The sequence below is a fragment of the Myodes glareolus genome, chromosome 4 (genome assembly GCF_982192425.1).
Source record: "Myodes glareolus chromosome 4, mMyoGla1.1, whole genome shotgun sequence".
NCBI lineage: Eukaryota > Metazoa > Chordata > Mammalia > Rodentia > Cricetidae > Myodes > Myodes glareolus.
This window is the reverse complement of record NC_142029.1, coordinates 7866538-7884954: the sequence shown is the minus strand read 5'-3', so window position 1 is coordinate 7884954 and position 18417 is coordinate 7866538. Positions and strand designations below refer to the sequence as shown.

The following is an 18417-nucleotide window of genomic DNA, read 5'->3' as shown; positions in this document are numbered from 1 at the left end:
TTTCACATTGCTCAGTTGTTTTACTTCTAAGGGGGTAACACATTCAACAGAAGGAAAACGCAAATGAGGTGAAATGCCCCAGAAGATTCATCTAGCTTTCTAGATAGCTCTTTTGTGGCTACATCCAGAGATGTTCTGAGCAGATGGCGGATGTGGGCGTGCCCAGATGGAAGAGGAAAACCCTAAGCACAGACCAACATGCCCTGAACTGCCTCCTCAGCTTGAGGGTGGCACGCCACACACTGTTGTACATTTTAGTTTGCTAACTCATAACCTCTCTGAAATCGCAAACTACTGTTCAAGATCAGAATCCATCCGCTTGTGTCTCTCTTACAATGAAGGTGGGTAAAATAGCAACTCAGTATACTTCACAATACAGTGTTCCATGTATTATATTATTATTATTGCTATTACTATTATTATTTTAGTTTTATCAGCTTAAAGAAAATAACACAGGGCAGTCTTTTGGGTCTATTGTTAGTAAAAGTTGGCATTTTGCTTAAGTAGATGAGCCCTTAGCTCTTCAAAAATGAATTGCTCAATACTTGTTCACTGTGAGGTCATCCTCAGTGGGGATGCCTACATTAGCTGCTGGTTCACTCTCATGACCTGGGTGTGGCGATTTCAAGCTTGATGCTTGTGTTCTTTGGAATCTGAGCTTCACTGTGGAGAAGGGACGCATGACTTTAATGCATTTGTCCTCTTGGCTTCCTTTTCTCTCCTCACATATTCACCATGCCTTTAATGCTCAGGACTGACTCCATGGGATCATCTTGGGCTATAAAAGCCTTAATTGTCATCACAGCTTTAGAGAATTTATACACGACAATGTCGTGTCTGTTTACCCTTCATAACAACTCTGAGAAAGTCAAACTATTCACTTTGATAAATGAAGAAACCAAACCAAAGGTTAGAGAGAAGAGCATTGGTTTTGTAGTTAGCATCCCTGGAAATCTGGAGGTTGCCTAAGTCCTCGGGTTATGGGGGCTTTGCCTACCATAGAACCAAAGGTTGAGGGAGCTGAAGGCCAAATCAGAGTTCAGGGTAAAAATGGTCCGTCTTGATGCATGGGGGAGATTGGATGAACTGCAGAGAAGAAAGCCTGGTTTCTGCAGACTTGGGGTGGGCTATCTATGGCCATACCACTCTGAATGTGCCTGATCTTCCCTGCAGCTAGAGGAAACGTAAAAACTTCCTGGGGTGACATGAGAACTTGGCACATAAACCAAGTTCTTCTTCTTCCAGCCAATCGCACAAGAAGGAATCCACTGCATCTCATTACCTGGTCTTTAGATTTGTAGTCAGTTAAAGGCTGGTCTTTCTAAGTACAGGGTAGTCAACCCCATTCATTAAGAGCTAATGTATTTATTGCCCTCAGGTACTCCTTAGCCCTGTGCCCCCATTGAAAGCCCCACATTGTCTCAGTATTTTAAGCTGTCTCTCTGAGAATCTGCCTGCTTCTCCATTTCCCCATCTCTCATTCTACCTCAGCAAGAATACCTATTCCAAATCTGAGCTTTTTTGACATCTTGCTCAGTGCTTTGCCGAATACTCTGCAGTACACTGCTAAGAATAAATGTACAATGATGAAATATCTGAAATACAAAAGTGATTTTGTGATGGCCTGTGGTGATGGTGCATGCCTTTAATCCCAGCACTCAGGAGGCAGAGGCAGGTGGATCTCTGTGAGTTCAAGGCCAGCCTGGTCTACAGAGCTAGTTCCAGGACAGGCTCCAAAGCTACAGAGAAACCCTGTCTCAAAAAGCAAAACAAAAACAAACAAACAAAAAGTCATTTTGCTTATGTGATCCCTTCAAGTCCTATCATTGTTCTAGAACTATATAGAAGGAAATCTGTGATTCTGGGGTCTCGTTTACGCTACGTTTGGATTCTGTCTGCACCATGATTACTTTCTCAAGTCATGCAATCTTCTAGAGACCCAACGATACCATGCTTACATCATGGTCAACATGGTACCTTGCATGAATACAAGATCAGCAGCAATCCATAACGGTTGCTATTATAAATATTCTTTTGTAACTATAGAAAGTGAAAAATCAAGATTCAGTTTGAAACGCATGATAATCCATCCAGTGTTAGGAAACAGTTACATATTATCCATGCCAACAATTCCTAAAAATAAAAGGTGTTCGGAGGAGATGGGAAGACGGCTCAGCAGTTAAAGGACCCAAGTCCAATTCTTAGTACCTATGTTGAGCAGCAACAACCACCTCCATCTCCAGCTCCATGGGTCTTCATGATCATCTGCATGCATGTTCATATATACATAGACCTACACACATCTACACATAAGTAAAAATAAAATGAGTCGTTTTTAAAACACCATCTTGGGACATATTCCTTATCAGAAATGTTCATGGCTGACAGATAGTCTGTGTTGGAGAATGTAAATTATAAAACACTAAAAAAATATATAGATCTGGGTTCATAAAATTATGATTATTCTATGTACCAGGGTGACAAAATACCACATGTAGTGTGTTTGTTCATTCTTGAAACTTCTCTCATCCTCACATCTTGAGGTTCAAGGATTTGTCTCTAGAAGCCTAGTAATGCATTTCTGAAGTTTCAATGCCCTTCAATTTACAGCAAAAGTTTTGTGTGTATGGACTGTGGAGGTGGTACATTATTTTCTTATACGTTTTATACAAACAAGAAATAAAATGTCACTATTTTCAGCCAACTGCAATAGAAGAAGGTGAGCGGTAAAGTCTGAATGGTTGTGTCCCTTCATAGTGTTGATTTCCAGGGGTTGAGAAGATGAGCCGTTACTAAGCACAAATACTGCTAATGCAGAGGACGGGAGTTTGGTTTCTAGCACTCGCACCAGGTGGCTCACAATTGCCTGCAACTCCAGCTCCGTGGGACCCGACGCCCTCTCTGGCCTCCGTGGGCACTATTCATGGGCACAACCCTACACACTGGCATGCATACATGTGTGATTAAAAGATAAACCTTTAAAAAAATATCGATTTTTGAAGTCCCGATGTGATGGGGTGAAGAGATGGGACTTTGGAGATGAGAAACTCATCAATGGATCCCCTTATGAGGGGGACTGGTGTCTTTACTAAAGAAACCTGCAAGTCTGGTTGTCATTTCCAGCATACAAGCTCACATATAACACATGCTCTGTGGAAACAAGCTCTCACTAGACACAGAGAACTGTGCTTCCTCTACCCCAGACCTGTGAACAATGTATTCCTTATGTTCCCTAGTGTGAGGCATAGTGCCTAGACAGCGTGTGATACCGAGTGAAGCTGTGTTCTTGCTCCTCTGGCTCTCTGCTCGCTAATCTCTTCTTCCAGCTCTCTCTTCAGTCACTCCTGTCCAAACACCTAAAGGGAATGCATACAACATGTTCTTAGAGTAAGGCCATCACTTACCTGTCTCTACATCCTTCTTTAGTTACCTGGGTTCTAACTCGTGAAGTTGACATCTGTGGAATTATCTTGACTCCAGAGGGACTCCATCTGTAAGTCTGGAACTCACAGGCTCTGACCACAAGGCTTAAATGCAGGACAAGAAGCAAGGGAAAATGCATGAGACAGACCAACACATTGAAGATAAAATATAAGAAGAATGGGAGGACCGTGAGGGTGGAAGGTTCTACGATGGTCTTATATCCTTCTTCACTCTCGACTGCATGCCCACTGATGCTGACTGACACACAACTCAGATTTGAACAGGGAGGGCAACAGAAGAAGAGAATCGACAAAGGAGGCTTCTTCTTGTGGACAGTAGCAGAGGTAGGAGAAGAAATTTACCCAAGACCTGCAGGACTGTTATGAGTGGATAATAAATTTCACCAATGGAGGAACCAACCAGGCATCATGAATGTCCACAACCTCTATTTTGCCTGTATATTTAGCACATCATACATACATAGGGTTCCCTGGGGGGCTTTCTATCCATTCACACTTTGTCATGAATATGCATGCTTCTCTCTCTTTCTCTCTCTCTCTCTCTCTCTCTCTCTCTCTCTCTCTCTCTCTCTCTCTCTCTCTTTCTCTCGTTAGAAGAAATGAAAATGAAATTTATGCCCTGGCAATGCTGAAGCACACACAGGCAGACCATATATGGTGGTTCTGTTGAACTTGTTCATATTGGGTTTCATGGTCTAAGTTGATGAGGACGACTGATCAGGTCTCTTCCTCAAGAGGGCACCAGATCTCATTACAAATGGTTTTGAGCTACCATGTAGTTGCTGGGAAATTGAACTCAAGACCTTTGGCAGTGCTCTTAACCGCCGCTGAGCCATCTGTCTTAAATATTACCAATTTCCTCTCTTCAACAAATTGCAGTGCACTTCCTCCATCCGATACTTTTTCTCATCTTCCAAATAATATTTTTTGGTTCACAAAGCAAATACACAGGATGGAATATTTCTTAGTCCTTGAGTATAAGATCCAGGAGAGCTGGGCAATTCTGGACCAGAAAAATATCATCCACTTACTTGCTTACTATAATCACCCACAGCTAAAGGAATGCACACTGCAGATCTTGGATCACCTGAATCTTGCTGGGACAGAAATTACTGCTGTAGAAAGCACCACTCGGTTGGTGGGTGTTGGGCATATTTAGGGATGCCGGATGGGTCGCTGCTGTGTATATAAGAGTTGTTGGGAGGCCATGGAAAGACCTCAATGGAAGGTTGTGCGTTCCCTAAAGCCCCCCCCCCCCATGGCAGTTCTCTCAGGCTTCCAGACATGGACGTGAATGGGCATTTCCTCCATTCCCACACCTTCTTGCTTAGAATAATTTTTCTTTTAATATAAGATTTCTATTTTTATCTTTATCTGTCTGTGTGTGTGTATGTATTATGAATGTTGTGTTGGACCCCCTGCAATCAAGAGTCACAGGTAGTTGTGAACCACCAGGTATGGGTGCTAGGATCCAAACTTGGGTCCTCTACAAAGAATAGGACCCAACCACTGAGCAATCTCTCCAGCCCTGAGTGATCTTCTCTTCTATTGATTCCAGAAAAGATGACAGTTTAGCAAACTGGATAAGATCCCGACACAGCTGCCCCCTCCCCACACCTTCCCATAACAAGTTTCTGGAAAAGTGCAATCAAACACCACAGCCCTGCTTCCTTGATTTTATTTTCATTTTTTATTGAAAGCTTCATCAAAGAAAACAGAAATTGAAACCTAATATCCACTGATCTACAGAGAGCCCAGGGAACAGGGGAAACGGTGTCTAACTTGACCATGATACACATGAAAGAACTTAAAGATAAAACCAGAAATGCCATAGGATTACAAACATGACAGAGACAGCCATACAAAGATGCCCTGAAATAAAAATCTCGAAATGGTGTTTCAGAAGGTCCATGGAGTTGAAGACGACTCAAAACAAGGCTTTGAAAGAAGAAGCCGGGTCATAGTTTTCTTTGAAACTGAAGTACTTTCACCCAGAGCTTAAGAATTAAGATTCCAATGATCTTCTTAAGTACAAGGGGATGTTTGCTTCCAGAATGGACAACAAAGTCATTTCGGATACCCAACGTTTCTTTGAAATAATTTTACTGTTCCTAACAGGGATGGAATAGCTTAATCCTTTTTACATGTGAGGGCATAACACCTTTGGGGAGGAAGAGACAGCAACTTTATTAATAACGTTGGACCAGAGGTTTTAAAGTCCAAAGTGTGACACTGTTACACTTTGTGCTTACACACGCAATGGCCATCAAATTATGCGTTGGATAATGAGTGACTGTCAATCTGAACACAGTAACACGGATTCAAATAGGGACAACAAAAATAAACGTGATTTTGTGGTCAAAAGTGTTCAAAGGGGGATAAAAATGTACATTTAGCCAAAAAACAACTGTTAGTTTTTCCTGATGGAAATGGTGTGGATCTTCTTTCCTCATGTTGCGTTTCAGTAAAAAGAAAGAAACCAAAGTAGTTTTCCTGTAGGGGAATCAAGTTTGTTGTTAGAATTTTTCCAATTGTATTTTTGCAAGAATGCAGCCAACTCTTGATTATGTGTGGTGATTAGGAGAAGGACATTATGGATGGTTGAAATTCATCGTGTATAATGTGTGGACATTGATTTCATCAATTATTAAAACTTCCTTGATAAATCAATACTTGGGAAGCAAGAGAGACTGGAATGAGCTGTTGTTTTCAGTGGTTTCTTCTGTCCATCCTTGGGGTGAAATGCTCAGATTAAGAGGGCCAGCCATCAAGAAGAAAGGACAACACACTCTCATATTAGTCAGGCAGCTCTTTGAATACTGACAGTGATGGTTTGTCTCTTTGAAACTCAGAAAAGATAGCAGTGTTAAGAAAATCTCTCAGGTGACTCAGTGGCCTCATGATTGTCCGCGAATCCCCAAGTTCCACCTTGTCCCTGTTCAGTTCAGAGACTTCACCAGTGAAATGGATCCCTCAGCACATTGTGTTCCTGCCCAGAATAGCATGTTGTTACTGCTTAGAAGACATCCAACCCGTTCTGTGATAGCAACTGTGTCAGCATGTTTCCAGTTGGGGTATTAGACCAAAGACAACAGCAACCTGTAAAAAGCATTGATCCCAGGCTTCTCAATTAATGGGGCAACCTGGGGCTTACTGTTTAGCTTTTGTACTTTCCTGAGCTCTAGGCAACCACAAAGGACAGCTGAACAGACAGCATTTGGTTGAAGGGTCCAATTTTTTACAGGTGAGAAATATTAATCTCATGTTAGACTCAACCCGCCTTGCCTCCTCAGAACTGTAAGACAAGTTGATTCATGAATGAAAGCCCACTACTCCTTCACAAGGGGAAATGGAATCAAGGAGACTGCCAATTCTGCCATCCCTGGGGTTCAAGAGAAACTGCCAAGGCCAACGGGCTCAAAAAAAAAAATAATAATGTTTAGCATATCAGTCCCAATGGCAAAGAAAAAAGAGATCTTATCCTTTTCCCCATACTGTGCTCAAAATAAAAGAGATCATGGTTGTGTGACATGATTATACAATATCCTAGCATGTGATTGCTTCCCATGCCAAATGCCATTAGTAATGACTTCCAATTCTGTTGTCTCACTAGTCTGAAACCGTGCATTTCCCCCTGAAGTCCACTTAAGGCGCACTCGTCCTTTTCAGCTTGTCTGCCCGTGTTTGCACATTCATGGGAACGAGACTGGATTGTCAAAAGTATTTGCAGCCTATTAGCATCATAGTCTCTGGCGATGCCCCATCGAAACATCTCACTCGCCAAGAAGATGCAAGGATCATGTTGAAATTAAATTCCACTCTTCCATAAGGGGGAATTTTTAAGTCAATATAAAAAAGATGTGTGGATTTTTCATAGATATTATAATCATTAAACAGGTGGGGTTTTTTTGAGAGAACAAAAACTAAGCACTTTTTTTTTTAATCTTCAGCACCTACTGATATTACCATTAGCTCAGGTAATGTCATTACCAGGCTGTGTCCTGGGCCGTTTAGGAGACACAGTTAGCAACCACCATGCCCTCTGCTTCCCCTGATATCTTCTCATTATCCAAAGAAGCCCACTTTCCTGACACACTCGTAGCATTTAGATAACAAGGTGTTTATCTTGTTTGGATGGCGCCTTTAGTTGTTTTCCTAATTTGTCATCCAAGATGCGGTAAAGGAAGGAAAAAAATATCAAAACATCTTGACAACCTGAAGAATTCAAATTTTACTTCAATTTGAGAACTGACTGTATTCCTAAGTCAAAGGGGGACTGCCATGCGCACGGCTGGCTGGGTTGGACCTGTGACGTCTGTGCTGCCCACATCGCGCGTGTGGGTTTTTTGGAGGGGGCGGGGGTCTTATTTTTAATAAAATATTGTACTGTTATCTGCTGTTGTCCTTTCTTTCCCTCCTACACTGGACTATCAAAAACAATCTTAGGTAAAAAGGACAGGAAAAGAGGGAGCCAATTCGAATATGCGCATCTTTTTCTTCTTAAAAGATTTTATGAAATGGCACTCTAGAAACAGCCCAAACGGAAAGCACACACAAACACATAAAATGACATAGTGATTTCCTTTGGCCTGGGGTGGCTTAAAAGAAGAGAGACTATGCAAATTTCAGAGCTGAGAGAAATGTTTCAGAATGTATACGTACGAGCGTGAAGTTAACCTAGGCACCTTCAACAGCCACATGGTAGCTACCGCACAGCCTCATTCCTAGTTATGCAAATGAGACTCTCCGTATCACAGGAATACATGTATTTGGTACTTTGACAGAAAAGACGAGAAAGTATGTTGGTTTCATACTCAAATGAACGATGCCCAGGATAATCGTTACTCAAACAAATAGAACTGAGAGAGGGTGAACAAGAAAGAGAAACTGAGTCTCACGTGAGTTTTCTGAAAGCCCCAGGAACTTGAAGGTTTGTTTCCCAAAGACAAAATTCAAGTCCACCCTTCCAACAGGCGCTGCTGAAGGATGCAGAGAACTCAGGTGCCCTCCAGAGCACAGACAACGATTTGGATGAAGATGAAGCACAGAATTTCACTGCAGTGTGGAGCCATATCCTTGGATACGGTTCTGTGATTGGTTTGGTGGTCAACATATGAAGTCACTCCCTGGACTTGAGCACTCCATTCCCAGGGTGGCAAAGAGAACTGGGTTCTAGTAAGACAGTGAACCTTGGGGTTGGACCAAACTCCTTAGTTGTGGGACTGTGATTTGCCTTAAAACTTGTTTTGTTTTTGAAAGTCTACTCTCTTTTCCTCTCTGGTGCTTTTGTCAGTGTCTTTCCTATGCACTCTGACAGACGAACCCTGAAGAAGGAGCTCTGCCTATTTGATTCAAAGGTTTCATTGAAAAGTAATTCTTCGGAATGGTTCCGTGAACAGAGATCCATGCCACTATCTCTAGCTTCAAGCAAAACTCTGTAAGTGGATCTCAGGTACGATGAGTCAGAACTATTAGGATTTCTCGCTAAGTCAATTTAGGTCATTTTAAGCCAAGTTTTGCATTATTCCAAGTGCAAATGTCTCCTTTGGTTTTAGTGCTGGATCAACCCTAATTCTTTCAGTTCTCGTTGGTAAAAAGCATACCATTTATTGATTGTCAACTAGCATGTGAAGAGCTTGCCTCAACTGCACTAAAAGGAATCTTCGATCTAGCGTAGCGGCCCCACTTTTCTCAGAGAATTAAACCGAAATTTTAGGTCTGTGTTGCCTCTCTTGTTAATATCATGATATGCGAACACAATGGGAAGAGGTGAAAGGAAAACGTCCCCTTCCCAAGTAGAGAATCAAGGTGTCTGTTCCAGACGGGCCAGCAACAAAATGAAGTGAGCAGACAATATCCATTCATGTTGGCGTTTGGAAGGAAGACGATAGTTACCAATGCGTGAGTCCTTCTCAGGGGACCAGGCCCCACTGCACAGAACATCACTGAGTCTTTCTGACAAGTGACCTTTCAGATGTCTGTCTTTCAGAGCGTGTTCAGGAAGCATCCTTAATCTGCAGTTCATATGAAGACGTTGCAACCTCTTGAGCGAAGGACCTGGTGTATCAGTGGCATCCACCTACTGCTGGAGAGCGCTAACCAGGAGCTAGGAAAGCTCACAGGACTGAAAGGTACCTGCTTCCACGAATCCATCAGTTCCCAAATTCTTCATGCTTGAACTGCTGAGCACAGTAGGTACAAACTTCGACTATCAACAAATATACATTTCTAGAAAAACAATTCTTTTTGCAGTATGTAAAACACTAGTGAAAGGTAGTTGAAATGAAGTTAGAACTGGTCCGGCCATGTAGGTCAAACAAAACTTTAAGGAAAAAAAGCAGTGTCTACCATCACGACTGTAACAGACTCTCACTTCATCTTTGGTATAAAATAGGCCATCCATAGGCTGCAATTGACCACAACTAAGAAAGACTACAGAAATTGTCAACAATTTCTCTATCTATTGCTTTTTTTGTTTTTGTTTTATTTTTTGTGTGTGTGTGTTTTTATTTTTATTTTTTTGCACTTTTTGACCATAAGCTTCTATCTACTTAAGTTTTGTTTTCAGTGCTCTTACGCTAGGTTTTGCAATGGGACAAGCAAAGCGGACTAAAACCTGACAAAGCTCATAGAAAAACCGCAGATAAAAGCACTAACGCGTTCGCTAGCAACCACACTCCGTAAATTAAAAAAATCTGCATTCTGCCCCCCAAACACGCATTATTTCTAATGCAGTTGTTTTTAAACCAAGGTGAAAATCTTTACCATAAAATGTCTGTGAGCCTTTTAGAATGATTGTGTCCAAGTTCATAAGAAGTTCCAGCATTTTCCAATTCTTGCAGTTGCCGTAGTTTCTTTTAACAACAAGTTTTCTTCAAATGAAGAAAAAACATTTTCTTTTAAACTGTACAGTTTTTTCCCACCCTAAAATCTCTGTCTCCATCTTCTTTGCCAGTGAAAGCTGGCACAATACTTCAATTCTTTCTTGATTTTTTTTAATAAGACGTTGACAGCATGCCTCGCGAGCCTTTCACGTCCTTAAAATTAAGGCAATTAAGATTCAAGATAAACCTTACCAAATATTTCTAAGAAAACATAAAATATATATATATATAAAAACAACAACCCAGTAGGTTCAATCAAGAAAGGAAAAAGAAAGGGAAATAGCTTAATTACTGAGGAGAATGATTTTCTTATAGTTCTGGTTGCCCACCTCTTGACATTGGGTTTTCTACTACAAAAAGGAAGAAAGAAATCTACTTACACCTTCAGCTAAATTCTGAATTCAAATGTACTTCCACAGAAAACATCAACTCTGATGTTTATCTCCCCTCCCCCCTTTCTGGGATTTGTTTTCCCTTAAAAAAAAAAAAAAGGATGACAAGAATAACTGTCAGACCACACAAAGGAACCATTTGCACAGCACATAAAAACTTTGTTTTCTTTGAGTAAAGTATAAAATTAAAAAAAATAAAAATAAATGAAGAAAGCTTTCTCTCGGCGCCTGTGCAAACTGGGGACAACTAACTTCTTGCTCGGTGAAGTTTCTTCATCGAAGGTAAAGGTTCAGACGGACAGCCTCACTTCTGTCTATGGTCTGCAAAGACAAACGGATAGGAGCGGCCATTACATTCAGGTCTATCTTCTGTGGTTTCCCAGGACATCTCCCTAGAAGAGTCCAGGCTTTTCTACTATGTCATTCTCAACGAAGGAATGGAATGGGTGTATTAGCTATAAAGCTGTCAAATTCTGTGACTTTCATATAAATACACACTCAAGCAAGAGTTCACTCATCAAAAATCAAGGTTGATGAACTAAGAACATCTTCTGATTGTCAAGTAATAAATAACACAAAATATACCAGCAGTGTACCCAGTGAGTCATCACTTGTGCTATGGTTTGCTTTGAATGTCTATTAAGACTTCATGGTTGGTAGCTCTGTCTCCAGTGAGGGCTGAAGGGATGATAGGACCCTTGAGAGGGAGAACCTCATAGTAAATCACTGTGGTCCTGTTTAGAAGGCATCAATGTAGTTGCCATGGTATTCTGAGTTTTGACTTAGATGCTTTTGAAGATACACTTATTTTGTTTATGTGTGTGTAACTTTTTGCTTGTATGTATGAACATGTACCACATGTATGCAGCACCTGCAGAGGCCAGAAAAAGGCAACAGATTTTCTGAAAGTGGAGTTAAAATTGGTTGTGAGCAGCCATGTAGATGTTGGGAACCTCAACAAAAGCAGCAGGGGTCCCTAACTGTTGAACTATCTCTCCAGCTCTGGATACTGACTTCATACAGCCCATGCTGGCCTCATGTAGCCAATGGCAACATCAAGCTCCCAGCCCTTAGATTGCAGACACTCACCACCAGGCCTGACCTGTGAGCTGACTGACAGTTTCGTTATGAGAGAAGAACCCTGTTACTCTCTGATGTTTACCTTGCATGTCCTCATGTGAGATTTGAGTGTTTATTAAAAGCTGCCTATCCACAAACTGCCACCATGATGTCATCTGTCAACAGGAACCTTACAGGAGAGCAGACAGATGGATTGTATGGTTCAGTATTTCTCTCAATTGAAAGCACTGATCCCAATGACCTTTGACTGGATCTATGAGGGGGCTTTCCTACTCTAATTCTGGTGAATGGTTGCAGATTTCTTTCATCAGCGACCTAATTTTCACTCTCTGGAGAATGGTGATCACATGATGACTTTAAATAGGCGATCTGGGGTCCTGAAGACTTGCCCTGCATCTGGAAAGGTGCTAAAGTAGAATCGGAAGCAAAGGCTTCTGCCTCTGCATCTGAGAATGTAACTTGACTTGCATACATGCTTTATGGAATCTGGTTAATTAAAAGAATTATTGTCATTTCATAATTATTGTTTTATACATATGCACATGAACAAACATATAAACCCATGCTGAGTCCACTTTTATTGTTTGTGTATGTATACATTCAGAGCTGACCACTTTGTACTGGATAGCCAATAATAATCCAAGAAGAGTCTATCAGTTTGAGATACGGGAGGATGAGAAAGGATGGAAGGGGGAAAGGAAAATGATGTGATTATAGCTTCATTAAAAATGTAAAAAAATCCTTCAATTTTGTGTTTACAGTGTGTGCGTGTGTGTGCGTGCGTGTGGTACACACACACAGGTGTATGGGTGTACATACGGTTTGTACATACGGTTGTGCATATGTGGAAGCCAAAGACGGAAGCCAAATGTCTTCCTCTATTGCCTTGAGACACTGAACCTGGAGCTCACCTTCTGCTAAGCTTGCTGGCTAATGAGGTCTTAGATCTGTCTGTCTCTGCCTGGTCAATGCTGCAGTTACAGGCACTGTGTCTATACGCAGCTTCTTATGTGGGTGCTGGGGATTGGAACTCAGGAACTCATGCTTTGTGAGTAAGTGCCCTTACCATCTGAGCCACCTCTCAAGCACCCAGATTCTAGTTATTTTTAAGATTGTATATATAGCATAAGAAATAAGTGATAATTCAGTGGAGATTGGAATTCTCATAGAATTTTCAGAATAAACTACACTTATTATCTTTTTCTCTGATAAGAGCATAAAGTCTCTCTGCATTAACAATGGGGTGAGGGAATCAGTATCACGTGAAGTTCTATGTAGATATGTGTGTGTCTCTGTGTGTGCATGTATATGTCTCTGTGGGGCCCACAGAATTCAACGAGGACCTTGGATTGCTGGGAGCTGGAGCTACAGGCAGTTGTGAGACACCCTGTGAACGCTCGGAACCAAATACTGGTCCCTAGCAGAGCAGAGAGTGCTCTTCACTGCTGAGCTGCCTCGCCACTCCCCAGTTCTTTGTTTCAGTCTGAACAGGAAAATGTGGGCTATGAAAACAGTTTTGGCAGACCTTTTATTCATGAGTCCATCATCATGTTTCTCAACGGCCCCTGTGACCTTTGCCTGTAATGGCATGGTTTACGATGTCTTAGGTGTAGACAGTTTGATGTTAAAGGTATGTGTGACATATCAAGCTGCTTTTCAGGAGCACTCAGTGGCCTTGATCTGAACCTTGCAGAGGTGGTCAGCTGGAATCTGATGAGAAATGCCAGCCATTAGCAAGGACTTAAAGATCACCATATTTCCTCTAGCACAATGACCCTGAGCAAAGGGCTTCTTGGGAAAGTGGTGGCTTGTTGATTAGCACAGTGATTCTGGGAAGGAAGAGCTTTCTAGTTCGTGAGATCTATGGTAGTGTAGACAGAGAAGAGAGCAAGGACTGGCAGGATTATTTTAGAGATATTTTCCCTCTACACTGGAACAAAAATAACATCAATTCTCTATATTTTATCTTGCAAGTGTTCATGCATGTATCCACAGATGTGTATAGATGTACATATTTAAATCCAGACTCTGCATGTGAGAACAAAGATGGAGTAATGGTCTGTCTTAACCTGGCTTATTTCACTTTATATGATCTCCAATGCAATCCATTCCTCTCAAAATGACATTATTCATGGCTGAAAAAACTTCTATTATGCGGACCACATTGTCTTTACATGTTCACCTGTTGACTACAGGCTTAGTTGGTATGCTCCACTTTTTTATGGTTTTAGGACTGACAGAACGACTTCTTCAACATGCCAAAGAGTGACAGAGAGCAAAACTCTACAGACAAGTTCATCTGAATCATCTCCGCCATCAGAGGTTCAGTCATGATCCAGAAAGAGGAACACTTCGCACACAAAGCCTTCTTCATACACACCTTCCCTCTGGTAATGCCTCCAGGTTCAAAGCAGAGCGCTCAGGATTTAATCTACATATTTGCTCCATACAAAACCAAATGCAATTTGCTTTATGGATGATAAAAAAATTTCATGAGTACTTAATTATTCTCCTTTGCCATTTAATTCCTGAGCAGGGCCTAATCTCTGTATCATGTATGTAACAATATTCTCCTTTTCCACGACCTGGGTGTTCAAGGTCAGTCTGTAATTGTTTAAGAGATTAAGAACAGAATGTCAGGTCACTATGTAGTGTCAGATGGTAATACTAGAATTTTTCCAAGCATATGTAACAGTTCTTTTTTTTTAAATGACTACTACAATGACCCACTCGAAGTGAGTACCCTCATCAACTCTTTTGGGTCATGTGACTTATATTAACCAATACAATAGCAGCCAATGCATAGAAACAAAACTAAGTTTGTGGGGTTTGCTTTACTGCTGTCCTGAGAATCCTGACTTGTGGAAATCAATTTGTTATCAAATGAAAATCACATGGTCAATCCTTCCATCTCCCAAAAGCCTTAGAAGGGCCATGGATGACCAGGTACTCACATACAGGACCAAGTACAGCCAAGACTGAAAAATGCACCACTTGAAGCCAGTTGGAAGCAGCCCACTTTGATCCTGAAAACTTCCTGATCATGAGTTCAAGAACTGCCTACCACTAAGCTAACGGTGGTTTCTGTGAAACCAAAAGCAGACCTTTGTTCTAGAGGAAGGGGTTCAGCACAGCAAAGACTTACTTGGATTGTTGGAAAGAGTATGCAGGCGCGTGGTCATTGGGGGTGTCCACTGCTAACTGTTGCTGCTGACCACTGCTGTCCTGGGATGAAGGGGCCACCGTCTGGGGAGAGGTATCAGCAACAACACCCTGAAGAGGCAAATCAGTACACACAGGCCTTATTTGTTTTAGCAAAGGGCTCTCTCTAGACGCAGCACAGAAACCCTTCTATTAGACGTGAAAAAGAGAGAACTCTCAGCCACAAGAAACCACAGCATCGGAGCAAAAGAAACTACCAGGGTAGGCTTGCAACACTGTCCACTCTATGCTATTGATGATGCAACACCAAGAAGCTCTGCCGTTGACATCAGAAGTCCTTAGAAGGCTCTTATGGTCAGAAAAATCATTTCAACTGTGGTTGTATAGAGGACTCTGGCCTCAGTAAAAGCCATCTATAATCAAAGTCAGAGGTCTCTTACAAAAATCTAAGCATCTTTTTAAAGATTTATTGTGTTTTTATTTATGTGTAGATGTTCATATGACTATGTGCATAAACACCAGTGTGTGTGTGTGTGTGTGTGTGTGTGTGTGTGAGAGAGAGAGAGAGAGAGAGAGAGAGAGAGAGAGAGAGAGAGAGAGAGAGAGAGAGAGAGAGACTAAACAGGCCAGAAGAAAGTGTTAAATCCTTTGGAACTTGAGTTGAAGATGTCTGTGAGCCTCTGAGCCTCTTGACTAGGGGATTGAGAATCAACTTACTGTACTCTGAAAGAGAAGGAACCATCTCTCTAGTTTCTTGCATAAGATTTTTGTTGTTGTTGTTGTTGTTTGTGTTTCCTTTCAGACAGTGTCTCCCTGTGTACACCTGGCTGGCCTGGAACTTACTATCTAGACCAGGCTGACTTGGAACTCACAGAGATCCACCTGCCTCTGCCTCTGCCTGTGTCTGGAGTGTTGGGATCAAAGGCATGGGCCACCTCACCCGGTCCCTTGTGGAGTGTTTTTTTCTTCTTTAAAATCATTGGTTTTGCTTTGCTGTCTAAGACATAACAGGCATTCAGTCAGAGGCTTCAGCAAAAGGAGAGGAAGAAGGGATGAGGAGAAGGCAAGAAAGAGAAGGGCGTAAAGAAAACAGTAGCAGCAGTAGCTCAAAGCAAGCCTAATCTTGGATACCTGCTGTGGATTATATGCCAAGCACTCTTGTTTTGTGGCACCCCATGACATACCTGCCAGGTTTGTACTTTTTAGAACCCCCGAACAAGACTGGTTTGTGATTGGTCAAATGACTGATTGATGGATGCCAACAAATGTCCATCTGGTCTTTTTGCACGAACATGGACTAAATTCTTTTCTTCATAGGCGTGGATTGGAGGTGGAAAAAGTAGAGGGTAGTTAGAGTCTTTGCTCTTCCTCTCCAGCTCCAGATCTAACTCCAAAAGAATGTCCTTCTAATAAGCTACTTTGTTAAATGTGTCTGCTATTCCACACCAATTAAAGGCATCGGCCTGTTCATTAGCATAATCTTTGGGTGTACACATACCGAAATGCAAATGAACAATAGAGGTTCATGCTCACAGTTCGTATAATGTATTGACTGTTAATTTTCTCGAGACATAGCTGCTCTTCAGTCACTAAATAAGACAAAACCCGTGTAATCTAACCCACATTCTTGAACTCCAATTAAAACCCATTTAATATACTATTATTTTGGACCTACCCATCTAGGAAATTAAAAACAATAAGGATGTGATGGCCTCGATTTCTGTCCAATAATACCTTCCCAATCTCTGGGGTTTTCTTTACCTGGATTCAAGCATACATTGGTTACACACCAGAAATAAATCTGGAAATATTTTCAGAGCTCTAACTTAGTTACCAAAAACCTCTACTGATCTCACAACTTGTGGATTTTCATGCGGAAAAACATAAACCCTCTAGTTACGGATTGTGTTATGGAGAAGGAAAGATGAACTCAAGGAAGCATACTGATTAGTGTTTCAGTTTCTGGCTGATGAGAAGCAAAGCCCACAGATGACAGCAAAGCAGTTGGGCATCCGGAGAAAAGGGACTGTGGCTGCAGCCAGAGATGGATACAGTCTAAGCACCTAGCACCATCTCTGCACCTCTGCGCCTCCCCCTCTTCTCTGTAGCTTGTCAGCTCCATCTGGTAAAATGAGAGCGGAGGAGGATGGCTTTGTCCCAGAGAAAAGAGAGACGGAGCTGTCCTTCCATGAGGAACAAGATGACAGTGTCATTCATGATACCCACAGCGACTCTGACATCTCTCCTGTCTATAGGAAGCTAGAGTATACTGAGTTCCTTCGTTAGAACAGAGGGCTTTGGTTAATTTCTTTCCTAGGGAGCCAGGGATAGAACCCATCATCTTAGATATACTAGGTAAGTGCTGTGTGACTGAACTACACTCTCAACACTCTCAACTGTAGCAGTGGTTCTTAAATCTTTTTTTTTTTTTTTTGAGACTGAGTTTCATTTCTCTGTAGCTCTGGCTATCCTGGAACTAGCTCTGTGGATAAGACTGGCCTTGAACTCAGAGATCTTACTGCCCCTGCCTCCTGAATGCTGAGATTAAAGGCTGAGATTAAAAGCTGGTTTTTAATTCTTGATACCTACTGGCAACATCTGGCAGTGTATAAATATGCTTAACCTAGTATATATTCCTGAAAAATAAGTAAGAATCTCTTGTGATCAAATTCGGGAATTCATATTTTAAAGTATCAATCCCCTAATAATTATAATGAGCAGAAGAGTTTGAGAATCAAGATGCTGTCTCATTTTCATGAACATCTGGGTTCTCAAGGCAACATCTTAAAATTAACACCTAAGTAAATTCAGGAAACAGAGCGAATGGTAGTATCTGATACCTTCCCTTCCTAACAGACTCCCAGGTTATAAAGGGATGATTAAATTTAGTCCTCAGCTTGGCAGAAGGCTTGGGAGACCAGCCCAGGATACACCCGTGTGAGGGCCATCTTGATCGCATCAATGAGTTGGGAATGCCAACTGTAGGTGGCACCATGCTTTGGCTGAGAGCCTGGACCATATACATGGAGGAAGGGGAGCCGAGCAGCCAGATGGGTTCATTGCTCTCTGATTCCTGCTGTGGCTGTGCTGTGAGCAGCTGCTTCATCTGACTCTTACTTCCTCACCTTACGATGGACTGGGAGCTGGGATGGGTCTGTTCTCTCTTCAGTTGCTTTTGCTGTGCCATTTTTTTTTTAAATCAGAGAAACAAGAAAGAACTAAGACACAGATCCCAGGGTGCTGGTCCAGGGGCCCCTCACAGGAGCAAGTTGTAAACTGTTCTTCCTCTCTGCTCATGCGTGTTTGTGGTAAAGGGTTTCTCCTTTAGACTGCTGTCTGGGTATGCAAACCAGCCCTCCTTCATACCTCTGTGTAAGACTGGTTAACTGCAGGTGCAAAGAAAGATGTAGGTTTGATTGAGCTGACATACAGACGTGTGTATGCTCAGATTGCTGG

General features: G+C 41.8%; 1 protein-coding gene across 18 annotated transcripts in view; it reads right to left on the bottom strand.

Moving 5' to 3' along the window:
- Positions 1–5114: 5114 nt before the first annotated feature.
- Rbms3 (RNA binding motif single stranded interacting protein 3) overlaps positions 5115–18417 on the bottom strand; it is a 796347-nt gene continuing 783044 nt past the window's right edge. For 8 of the 18 annotated variants that reach the window (XM_048423668.3, XM_048423671.3, XM_048423684.3 and 5 more), the window contains 2 exons: positions 14945–15072; positions 5115–11040 (listed from right to left, as the gene is read on the bottom strand). In XM_048423668.3, the coding sequence (XP_048279625.1) occupies positions 11034–11040; positions 14945–15072 (135 nt within the window). In that variant the 3' untranslated portion in view covers positions 5115–11033. Of the gene's footprint in view, positions 11041–14940; positions 15073–18417 lie in introns of those variants that run through there. The other 10 variants (XM_048423669.3, XM_048423674.3, XM_087905185.1 and 7 more) reach the window with 2 other exon arrangements.